The sequence below is a fragment of the Chionomys nivalis genome, chromosome 1 (assembly GCF_950005125.1).
Source record: "Chionomys nivalis chromosome 1, mChiNiv1.1, whole genome shotgun sequence".
Taxonomy (NCBI): domain Eukaryota; kingdom Metazoa; phylum Chordata; class Mammalia; order Rodentia; family Cricetidae; genus Chionomys; species Chionomys nivalis.
In genome coordinates, this window is record NC_080086.1 from 68,966,669 (window position 1) to 68,978,998 (window position 12,330).

At 44.2% G+C, this 12,330-nt stretch overlaps 2 protein-coding genes across 4 annotated transcripts in view; one reads left to right on the forward strand and one right to left on the reverse strand.

The window, feature by feature from the left end:
* Positions 1-212: 212 nt before the first annotated feature.
* Mrpl19 (mitochondrial ribosomal protein L19) lies at positions 213-5,107 on the forward strand. Its single transcript, XM_057764726.1, has 5 exons — positions 213-438; positions 2,740-2,858; positions 3,025-3,159; positions 4,424-4,605; positions 4,707-5,107. The coding sequence occupies exons 1-5, from the start codon at positions 218-220 to the stop codon at positions 4,926-4,928; spliced, it is 879 nt and encodes a 292-aa protein (XP_057620709.1). The 5' UTR covers positions 213-217; the 3' UTR covers positions 4,929-5,107.
* Positions 5,108-7,513: 2,406 nt separating this feature from the next.
* The window catches only part of Gcfc2 (GC-rich sequence DNA-binding factor 2), a 41,328-nt gene continuing 36,511 nt past the window's right edge, over positions 7,514-12,330 (reverse strand). For 2 of the 3 annotated variants that reach the window (XM_057764710.1, XM_057764705.1), the window contains exons 15-17: positions 11,246-11,392; positions 10,116-10,240; positions 7,514-9,131 (exon numbers count right to left, since the gene is read on the reverse strand). In XM_057764710.1, the coding sequence (XP_057620693.1) occupies positions 9,014-9,131; positions 10,116-10,240; positions 11,246-11,392 (390 nt within the window). In that variant the 3' untranslated portion in view covers positions 7,514-9,013. The remainder of the gene's footprint in view (positions 9,132-10,115; positions 10,241-11,245; positions 11,393-12,330) is intronic. The other variant, XM_057764717.1, reaches the window with a different exon arrangement.

Sequence of the window (12,330 nt, forward strand, 5' to 3'; positions counted from 1 at the left end):
CCACAGTATCTAGGCAAAGTACAAATCTGCCTGCCCTTAGGGGGAGTGTAACTTTGTAAATTATGGAGAAGAGGACATTATATACTTTTGGCCACACAGTGTCCTCAAACTAGCGGTGATTCACAGGAAAGCAGATCGGACCCATAGGGGCCACCGTCTGGCCATACCTCGTCGCACTGACTTCTGGGAGCTGTAGTCCTGCATTGCATGTGTAGACATGGCGGCCCCCATGGCAGAAGGCTGTAGGGTGTCCCTGAACCTGGCCCGGAGCTTCCGAACGGCCAGGCCGCGGCTCGCTACAGTCGCGTCTGATGTCTTCTGTGTCCGCACGGGACCAAGCCGGCTTCAGAGCACCGGATCTTCCAAGCCCAGTGGGTTCAAGCCACCTCCGAAACCTGTTATGGTGGACCGGCGCCAAGCCCCGGAGGAGCAGAGAAGGTGAGGCGGCCGCGGCCTAGAGGGCGTGCGCATGCGCGGGCGTCTGCAGCTCCCGGAGCTGCCTGGGTGTTTGCACGGTTGGATACCTGTTTACCTTGTAGCTGGGCTGCACATACTCGAGTTCCGGGTCTGCCCCATCTAGATCCTGAAAGGACGCAGGCTTGGACTCCCATTCCTCAGTTTTATGTGTTCTAAACTTTTCATCTTAGCAGCACCTGTGAACGTATTTGAATTGATCTGACGTCCCCAAAGCTTTCCTCCTGGGTAGTCTGTTGACTAACGCGGTGGATTTCTGAGCCACCTAGGTTTGCATAGCTAGATCTTGTTTCAGAACACTCACAACCAAAACAAACCTGACTTTTCGTGGGAAAAACTTGGTGCGATTATAGGCTCCGTAAAAGGGGAGGAGTAGCTTGTCCCTGGGCTTAAATATTTTAAATATCCTGTAGTTGTGAATTGAAATCTGCTTGGACTTAGGAAAGCTAATGATTTAGAAAAAAAAATATTTTTCTATGACCACATTATCTCATTGAGGTGGGAAAATAATCTTTCAAAAGCTGGCGAGATGGCTAGCCGTTAAGAACGCTTGAGGCTCTTCCAGAGGACCCTCAGAGTGGCTCACAACCATCTGCAATTCCAGCTCTTGTGGATCCAGCACCTTCTTTGTGGTCTCTGAGGGAACCAGGCCATGTATGTGATGCATATACATACATGCAGGCAAACACTCATAGACATTAAAAAAGAAGTCAGTTTTCAAAAGGTAACAGTATGGCCCAACAGTGGTAAAGGTGTCTCCTGCGCAAGCCTGTCCACTCAGGTCCATCCCTAGAACACACAGTAGAAGGAAAGACCCGACTCCAAAATTCGTCCTTGCACCCCTACGTGGATGCTATGGTCTGCACCCCACTCCCAGTACACAATATATATATGTAGGTTTTGTCTCCCTGTGTAGACAGGCTAGCCGTGAGCTTACAGAGATCTGCTTGCTGCTGCCTACTGAGAGTTTGGATCAAGGTGAGCACCACCGTGCTTGGTGGGAGGTTTACAGTTGGTGATTTTAATATTTTTTCTCCATACTTACAGCTCAGCGGGAGACCTGTCGGCAAGGCTCTGCAGCCTTAGAGGAACACAGTGTTTACACTAAAGTGTGACAGAATTATAACAACAGCAGTAGTAACGTGTCAGTGATTCGTTGTCCGTAAGCTTCAGGTTGTTGTTGTTGTTTTTTAAATATATAGATGACAGCAAAGTTACCTAATTTCTATGAAGATTAATTTATGGTACGAGTTAATCATCCTAAAGGGAACTATTTACTTTGGCTCAGGGTTGCAACAGTTTTAACTGTTAACTTTGCGTGGTCCTGGCCCTGTTACTTTGGCCCTGCAGTGACACAGTATGGCATGGCAGGAAGTGTCAGTTGAGGTAAAGCAAAAGAAGAAACAGAAAGGGGCTGGGTCTCATTCTTGCCTTCAGGGTACATGCCCAGTGACATTGCTGTGGCATAGTCCTGTTGTTCACTGTAAATATGTATTGCTCTCATTGGTTAACAAAGAGCCGACTGGCTGATGACTGGGCGGGATTTTCGGGGCAGGTTGAATGCTAGAAAGAAGGGCGGTGTCTCGGAGACACCATGAGATGCAGAGCGAGCAGGATGGGAGTACATACATGAGATAAATAAGCCTCGGGGCAGCACATAGATTAATAAAAGCGAGTTAATTTAGGTTATAAGACCTAGCTAAAAACAAGGCTAAGCTATCGGCCAAGCACTTATAATTAATAGCAAGTCTCTGTGGTTATTTGGGAGCAGGCAGATGGGACAGAAACGTCCGACTACATGACATGTTTTCTCTACTGGGTTGTAATTTTGTTGTTGTTGTTGTTTGTTTGTTTTGCTTGAGACAGTTTCTCTGTGTAGCTTTGGAGCCTGTCCTGGAACTCACTCTGTAGAATGGGCTGGCCTCGAACTCACAGAGATACACCTGCCTCTGCTTCCCGAGTGCAATTCTTAAAGCTTTCTAACCCCCAGTGACTATACAGGCTGGCATCTAAGCTCTTAGCAAATGTGTCTTCTTGGACAATTAAGGTCCAGACTGTGGGGGTCTAGATGTTTTATAAGCTTTTAAACAAAATGCCTGGTGGGTACTCGGGAATGCTGACAGTTCAGTTTTAGAAATAACATGATTCCTTATTTAAATGGAATACATCAATATTATACCCTTTCATTTCTTTGTAAACCAGTTTCCCCACCCCTTTATATTGGCCCAAATTACCTTTTTATTTTTAAAATGCCTTTCTTTATAGGTTCCTGAGTCCTGAATTCATTCCTCCAAGGGGCAGAACAAACCCTCTGAAATTTCAGCTAGAAAGAAAAGATATGCTCGACAGGAGAAAGGTGCTTAACATCCCAGAGTTCTATGTCGGTGAGTGAGGTCCGGTGTCCGTCAGCAGGTGTGGGGGATAGTTCTCTTTGCATAAAGATTATTCTCCAGGTTTTGCCATTAGTTATTTCTAACATACTAAGTTGTAGACCTTATGTGTTCATTCCTGCATCTCATGCCTGAGCTTGCTTCTCTTCTGACCTTGTAGGAAGCATACTGCGTGTCACTACAGCCGACCCATATGCCAGTGGAAAAACCAGCCAGTTCCTGGGGATTTGCATCCAGCGGTCGGGAAAAGGACTTGGGGCTACTTTCACCCTTAGAAACACCATTGAAGGACAAGGTATATTTCTTCTTGTGCTTCTAGACTGTGAAAGTGGGTTTTCCCCAAGAGATAACATGTGCTTTGCAGTGGATAGAGATTTGTGTTACTGTTTAATGGACCGTTGGAGGGTCCACTTTCTTTTGAAAGCTTATTTTTATTATATGGACAACACCCATTAGGACTAGACTTTCTGGGCTGGGCATGGTCACATATGTCTGTTATTGTAGCACAAGGAATATGCTGAGACAGAAGGATATCTTTTAGTTCAAAACCAGCTTGAACTACATAGTGAGACCCTGCCTGTATAAACATGGCATCTTCAAGAGTAGAGACAGTGAATGAGGCAGTGAGGGAAGGTTCCTTTTGCTTTATTAGTAGTGTGTTTGAGACAGGGTCTTGCCATGTAGGCTACGAGTGGCCAGGGTTTTGCTCTTGCCCTCTGAGCATTGAGATTACAGGATTAGGGATGTGAGTCTTCACATTTAGCAGGATCCCCCTTTTCCCAGAGTCCTCTGGGACAGAGAGGATGGCGTCCTTAGGAATTTGCTTATGTCATGACACAGCTGCTGTAGTCAGCACTGCACTCTGGAGTCAGAAGCAATCATACATGCCATGACTAGCACAGTAGAGGAACAAATAGTGAAGTTCTAGAAAGATCAAGAATTGAAATGGCACACAAGAGTGTTTACTCTTCCCAGTGCACCTCAGGGTTCTCAGGCGTGAAGTTGTCAGAGAACTGCTACTGCGAGAGGATCCCTTCAGGATGAGTTTTGCAGGGGTCACACTCAAAACAGTGCCTAGTGTTCTAGTTTAGCCTCTGTTGCTGCCATAATACGCTCCTGTCCAAAAATACTTAGGGGGAGAGAGTTTATTTCAGCTTACACGTTCAGGTCACTGCCTCCAGTGGAACTGAGACAGAACCATAGAAGAATGCCATTCGCTGGCCCACTCCTAAGCTCATGGTTCCCCAACTCTTCATCTAGCCTAGGACCACCTGTCCAGGGATGATAGCTCCCATAGGGGACTAGGCTCTCATGCATCAACTGGCCATCAAGACAGTGATCCACAGATGTACCTGTAGGCCAATCTGAGACTTACACGACATCATTCAATTTTCACTTTTTAATTTAAATGGGATTTGGTTTGTTTTGCTTTAGTAATCTTCAGTTTAGAAATTTTATGTGTTCGTTCCATGTCCCACTTGCTAGCTTCATGGTACATGACTGTACTATGAAGTATTGCAGGAGTCTGGACTTAGGTGGTAAGCATGTTCCCTTTTTAGGTGTGGAGCTTTGCTTTGAATTGTATAATCCTCGAATCCACGAGATCCAGGTGGTGAAGTTGGAGAAGCGGCTGGACGACAGCCTGCTGTATTTACGGGATGCCCTCCCCGAGTTCAGCACCTTTGATGTTAACATGAAGCCGGTCCCACACGAGTCCTGCCGGGAAGTGCCTGTTAACAAGGTAGGACTGTGCACATGTGCTTAGGTGCCATTTTGAAGAAGCACCCTGCAAAAAATTTGTGTGCATCACACTAGCCCAAATTCTATTTTTGTTTGCCTTAGCTCCAAGTTAAAATGAAGCCAAAGCCGTGGTCCAAACGCTGGGAACGTCCATACTTCAACATTAAAGGGATCAGATTTGATCTTGCTTTAACTGAGGAGCAAATGAAAGAAGCCCAGAAGTGGAGCCAGCCATGGCTTGAGTTTGATATGATGAGAGAATATGACACTTCAAAAATCGAAGCTGCATTATGGGAAGAAATAGAAGCATCAAAGAAGTCTTGATCTTGGGAATGGTGAGGTGGCTGCTCAGGCCTGATGACCCGAGTTCAGTTCTGGAGCCCAGGGTGGAAGGAGAGAACTGATTTCTGAAAGTTGCCCTTTGCCTTCTACATGCATACCCTGGCATGTGTGGACCCAACTTGTACACACACGTAAAAATATATTTTTCTTTTAAGCCCTTGTTCTGAGGATGCCTTTAGTTAATTGCAGGTGTATTAGCTCAGGATTTGGTTTGAAAGCCACTGTGTGCTTTGTAAGAACTTAGCTATTAAATGAAAGAGCACTCCTCACCTTATCAGTACCTAGCATAAAGTCTGCACATCAGTTTATGGCACTACAATGAGAAATTACCCAACATTCCTTCCCTTTCTGGGGCCAGTGGAGTCAGCGTCACCAAAATGAGACATACTGGGATGTGAGCAAGGGAAGTAAATTGGGAAATAATCATAAAGACACAACAGTATGGGAGTTAAGTGTAATGGGAACTGTAGAGGTGGATCAGTAAGAACACTTGCTCTTGCAGAGGACCCAAGTTCAGTTCCCAGCACCCCGGTCTGTATTGTATGTACATGGGTGTCTAGAGACCAGAAGGAATCAGATTCTCAGGAACTGGAGTTGCAGCTGCTATGACCCACCTGACATGGGTGCTGGCAAACTGAACTCTCAATCACTAGCCATCTCTCCAGCCCTACACAGAATATTAAATGCCTTGTTGACAGGCTCATTAGCAGGTAGAAAAGGGGGCTGTTTGTGGAAGTTTCAAGGAGAATGTGCAGTCTGAGTTGTCATCTGGTTTCATTTCCCCCTCAGAGTTTACAAAAACCACTTGTGAGAATTCCATAGGTCAAGTATAAGTGAATTCTGCTCAACAGAAGACACCCCAGAGCACCTGGGAGGCCACAGTGTGGACTGGGTGGTAAGTGTCCAGCAGGAAGGTGGTCAGAGAGTGTATTTTTCTTACTTTCTGCATGAGTCAAGCCCTAGGGGGTCAAAACTCTGTGGGGACAGGAGTGTACTTGGTAATCCATCATGGGTTGGGAAGCTGGAATGCATCAGAGTAAAGGCTAGTCCACCTGTAACATCACAAGAGCTAGCCTGGATCTTGGTGCCTCCATCAGTGAGTCTCTCAATGCCCAGACCTGCCTTCTGGAGCCTCTCAGGGTGGCTTTTACGGTGAGCACTTTCTGCAGTCCTTGTTTCGTCTTCCTGGCTATTCCTGTACATGGAGCATAACTACTACCTTCAGAGAAGATGTGCACTGACCTCCATGGCATACGTTGTGTGCTCTCGTGTTCTTGAGTCCTTTCCCTCATGTGGCCATTTTTACTCCTAAAACAGACAATCTGACCTGTACTGTCAACCCGCTTCCTTGTTTCCTTGTTACAATTCTGGTATTAGCGCTTTAGTGCTGTGTTGAGAAACACAGTCATTCTGGCTTCTGCTCCTTATGACTTCAAAGTGTGTAGTTTTAAGTCTTCATGGTAATGAAATGATAGCATTGTGCCTTGGTGCTGGTATATTTGTATCCACATTTTGGGGTTAACCTTTCAATAGTGACTCATGTTCAGGGAAACTTGGCAGTTGTTGCTTTTCTCTCCTCATCTTTCTGGAACTGTAATTTGGAGTTTAGATACCCAGTACCTCTTCCTTCCTTAAGTGTATGTATGTGTGACTATGGGTGCTGGGACCCGAACTCTGCTGAGCTTCTCCCGTCTCTGCCTGAGTCACATCTCTGATTTTCCCGAGTCTCTGTTTTAGGATTTCCAGTTAGATCTGTGACTTGTCTGTTTGTGTGTTGTGGGTGAGTAGAAAAATGAGGTGGAACTAAGGCTCACTCAGCTGGTTCTGTCAGTACTGGGCTGGGGGTTCTCTGTTGAGTATACCAGCCCTAGGTTGTACACCTGCATGTTTATTTCCCTTACCCTGTTTCAGTGCTGACATTACATTTATGAGTCAGTGTAAGAATAAAATCTACCCCAAGTTAGTTTTCTAATTCATGAACATGGTCTCTCTCCCCAGTTAGGCCCTTTTAGAGTTTTTCTTGCCAGGTGTGGTGACACGGCCTGCAATCCGAGGTCTTGGGAGGCAGAAGGGTCCCAAGATCAGTGTCACACCTCAGAATGAGACCCAGCCTCCAGAGAGAATAGAACGGGACCAGCTGAGATAAAGAATGAAAGGTGTGTCAGGGTCTCCTGTAGCCCCAGCTGGCTAGGAGTCTGTGAGCTGAATGAGTGTCTGCCCTGCTGTGCCAGTGCATCCATTCCACAGTGATGGCCGGACTGGCTTCACAGCATGTTTCAATTCCAGCGTTTCCAGAGTGTCTGCCCAGGTTAGACCAATGAGAGTATATCTACCCACGTCTATCTCTTAAAAATCCAAAATCAGAGAACAGCTTCCAAAAGTGTAAAAAACTAGAAAATTCAAGCCGGGCAGTGGTGGTGCACGCCTTTAATCCTAGGTCTCAGGAGGCAAAGGCAGGTGGATCTCTGAGTTTGAGGCCAGCCTGGTCTACAAGAGCTAGTTCCAGGACAGGAACCAAAAGCTACAGAGAAACCCTGTCTCGAAAAAAATGACAATAACAACAAAAACAAAACCGTGGAAATTTAATGTAATAAAGTCTTTGCCATTTATATACAAAACTTTCTGTACACATATACATGTGCTTTTGTAATGAGCAGCTGTCTAAAACGACATTAACATGAACTGAGGATTCAGCAGTGTTTGGGCTGTCTATGTGGGATTCTGTTTGTGCGGTCTGTATAACAGTTTTAACATCTTCACGTAGAGAACCACAAGCTTTCACTGCTACAGCGATAGCATGTCAGCTGTTCACATTACATGCAGTCTTGAAAGTAGGACTTCTAAGTGTGTAAATGTGGGCCAGAGTCACATCTTACAATATAACCAACATTTTCCAACTACCTTTAGGGCAATGATTTATACACAGGGTCATCACTGAGTAGCTTAACAGACTTAACATGAATAAAATGATTTTGCAAAAAATTCCTAATTTCTTAACTACCTTGCCTTAGACTTCCTTAATAAGACAAATACTTTACATTTTTGTATTTAAAATTGCAGTGGCCTTTTAAATTCTACCGTGAATGATAACAAAACAAAAAAGCCCAACTTGCTACCAAGTGATAACTTCATTATCAAAAAAACAAACCCTTAAAATTCAAAGAAAAATGTTAAGTTTTCTGATAAATTATTTGCCAGAGGACAGGCAAAAGATCAATATTATTTTTAATATGGAAGTATAATAAGTCTCTAGAAAAAGATGGATATAGTTCACAAAAAATTACAGATGACCCAAACCAATATGTCTTCCTTCTTTAACAGGGGCTGGAGGAACAACTTAGTGGTTAAGATCTCTTCCTGAGGGCCTGGGTTTGACTCCTAGCATCTGTATCAGGTGGGCCACAATCTCCTGGACCCCTAGTTCTAGGGAATCTGATGCCCTCTGGCCCTTCCAGGTCTCTGCATGGAAGTGGTGCACATAAAGTCACCCAGGTGTATACATAACCACACATATAAAAATAAACCTTTTTTAAAAAGATTTTTTTCCTAACAAATTAACAACGAATTAAAAATCTGGAGACTCACTAGCACTGAGTTCATACAATCAACTAGTACAGATTTTGGAAGGACAATTTGTTATAAAAATGTGTTAACCATCTCATAATTAAGCAGTTCATTCTAAGATTTCCTCATTAGTTGATTTGTAAACAGTGGGAGTTTTAAAAGCTGGCTGGGCAGTGGTGGCACACACCTTTAATCCCAGCACCCAGGAGGCAAAGGCAGGTGGATCTCTGAGTTCAGGGCCAGCCTGGTCTACAAGAGCTAGTTCCAGGACAGGTTCCAAAGCAACAGAGAACGCCCCCCCCCCAAAGGGGATGCCAAAGCTGATGATGGGTTTAACTCTGGACATGCTTCTGTGTATCCAATTTCAACTCCTTCTCAGCCTGAGGAAGAACAGCTGCTGCTGTGCAGGTAGTGCCCTCGGTCACACAGCACCAGGAAGGACGGCCTCCAGGAGTAGAACTGAGCACTTTCATCAATGACTCTCAACACCTCCCACAGTGCACTCAAACGCCTGTAACTGGGGGTGTGGGGGGCTCCAGGTGATATTCCTCTATAAGGGATTCGGCTTGACTCAAAGCTTTTACCTTCATCAGGATAAGAATTATTTCATTGACTTCATTCCTGAAAAGCAAAACCAAAAAGCGTTGACTCCCCGCTAATGCAGTAGAGCTTACAGGTGTATGAGTGGTAGAAAGTCTTTAGTGCAGTGGGCCTAAGCTTGATCCTTAGGACAAAACATAAGATGAAATAAAATGAATGAAAGAGATAAATTTAGAAGAAAAAGTGCTGTAACGTGAAGGGAGTCACAGTGGACTCTGGACCTATCAGTGTACCTGAAACAGGAGCTCCACCTAAGTCACTATCTAAAGTCTGTTACATCACTGGGTGAAGTGCTGGTTAATCCCTAAAGCACATTGATACTAGCTATCATACCACACAGAAACATGTTACATGCTGTGCTGCTGGTGTGAACAAACGTGTGCTGACAGCTCCATAAAAGCACAGCACTAAAGCTGTGCACATTACACCATACTCGACGCTGACTAATCACTTCTGTATTCGCCACATATACACATGTGCATTACAGCATGTCGGTGGCAGCCCGTATCATCTATTTGCATGAGCAATGAGCATACTGTAGTACCGGCACAGACAAAACAGCCCAATGATGGATTTCTTAGACTGGCCCCAGCTTCATACACCTCATGATTGTAATTGCAAAGCCCAAATAGAGTATCCTGGAAAATTTGAATTTGACTGGAAATAAAAAGCAGAACACAGAGCAAGCCTGCCATCAGGGCCTCCACAGTGCTGTGCTGTTTGTTAGCTTCTACAACCAGGATACTGCTAGCTGGTGGAGCAGTCACACCAAGACTTCATCAATACTACAGAAGATTCTAGGCATGTGCCACAATGCCTGGCTTAAGAATTCTTGGATTGAACCCAGGGCTTTGTGCTGTTAGGCAAACACTGTGCCAGCCTAGTTACATCTGTAAATCCAGATGTTAAAAATTATAGTAAAAGTACAAATCTTCCTTAAAATTGCTGAAAGCATTCAAAATCCTTGAACTATGCTTTGGAGGTGAAAGATTAAATGAGCATTACCTGAATTCACTTGTGGGTAATTTACGTGCAGACCGCAACAAAAACTGAATGAAGTTTTCTAGTTGGGGAATTGATGTCCTCATAGCAGAGTTCTCAAACCATTTCTCTGGTAGACAGGCAGCTATCTGTCAAGACACATGGCAGGCTTAAAGCACAAGAGCAAACAGTTTAAGATTTCCCTTTCCTGTGTCAAAGGTGATGCGGCTTGAGAGAGGGCTCAGTGGGTAGCAGCACTGGCTGTTCTTCCAGAGGACCCAGGTTTGATTCCTGTAGCCCACATGATAGCTCCCAACCATCTGTAACTCCAGTTCCAAGAGATTTCATGTCCCCTTTTGACCTCAGGTACTGCATTCACACAGTACAAACATATAAGTAGGCAAAATATCCATATATACAAGATGACTGAAATGGAAAAAAGTCACTTGATTAAAAAAAATTCTTCATTGCTAAAAGCTTAAAAGCAGATGGAATCTGCTCTGTGCATTGTTTAGCAATGCTTATAATTCCACATACACAAACATTCAAGATAAGAAATCAACAGGTGATCTTCCTGCCTGAGCCCCTGAAGTACTGAGGTTCAGAGTGTGCAAACCGTACTTGGCTCCTGGCATCATTAATAAATACTTTCCCCCACTGTTGTTTCAAACCAGAATACTGATTCTTAAATATGAAAGTAGTTGCTGGGTTTTGCTGTTAACTGATTTGTTTACTCATGTGCAATCTCCAAAATTTAATTATTTGGGTGTAATACAGATTTCAATAATTAAATCTTTAAGATTCATTTCATGTCTTCGTATGTTTATGTACAAGTTCCTGAAGAGGCCAGAAGAGGGCACTGGATTCCCCATCAGTGCTGAAGTTACAGGTGTTATGAGCTGCCCAATGTTGGAACTATGAACTAAACTAAGAGCAGAATGCAGTCTTAACCACTGAGACATCTCTCCAATCCTACTACTTAAATCTCTGCTGTTACTGTTTTGAGAGAGGGGCTAACCTTGTAGTCCAGGCTGACCTGGAGCTTGCAATACTTATACCTCAGCTTCTCTAGTGATGGGATTAGAGATATAAGCCAACACACTGAAAATTATAGACATTAATGACACAATTAGAATTGACTCTATATAGCTTACCTGGCTGCACTTTTTAACAGCATCTGGTCCAGGGAAGGCATGGGTAAGAGCAATAATAAGATAGCGATTCAGCAGCTTCCCTAGTCCTAGATCTTGTAAGGTGTCATCTGGGAGAAGTCCATTCCAAAGAAGAATATTGCGGAAGAGCTAAAAGAAATACCAAGTAATTATGTGTGTCTGCTCTAAAAGCTGTAATAGTAGATAAACAACTGGTCTAACTCCCTCACTCTCACTAGTCGGCCCTGCTATAAATGTCAGCTTTGGAACTAAGAACATTCCCAAGTAAATACCCGATCCTCACCTCCATGTATTTGCTCATCCTACTTCTATTATTAGGGTAACCGATCCCAATATATCTCATGCAACTCCACTGCAGCCCCTCCAGATCAGTAGCCTACTATAACCCATCTTCTTATTGTCTGGGGCCACTAAGTCCAAGAGTGCAGTTTGCCAGGATCAGAATGCAATGCCAAGGCTAGTGCTGGTATTAACGTGTGCTGCTAGGAAGCCTGGCAATGCCAAGAACCTCGTAGCTGACAGTAAAACAAGACAACCTACGAGTCTCCTGGTAACAGGTTAAGTGCCTCATAATAGGATCTTCAATGAATACATGTTGCATTTGGAGGGCTGAATTCAAGTTTCTATGAATTGTGAGAAATCTAGTCTTCTTCTAGTATTCTGAGTGCTGAATGACATCTGGGCTAGTAACATGCCACACTTCACACTGTCATTGTCACTGCTGCCTGTCCTGGAAAGCATCTTCCCTGGTCTGGCCAGGACACACATTCACTCACTGCACTGAAACTGCTCCTGCTAAGGACATTTATGCCCTTCTAATTTCTCAAACACAATGGACATTTATTACCCCCTAGTTCTTTATCATGGCATTTAATACTCATTTTCATTCTTGAGCTCCTTGAGGCACAAGGGTTCACAATTCATTATAAGGTGCATCTGAACACCCCACCCCCACTCCATTCCCCATCCCAGTCTTTTCAAAACTTGTCAGTCACGGCCAAATACTGCCTATGCATAACTGCTGTCAAGTTCTCAGCTCTAGCCTAACCCCTGGAACAGGGACTTGC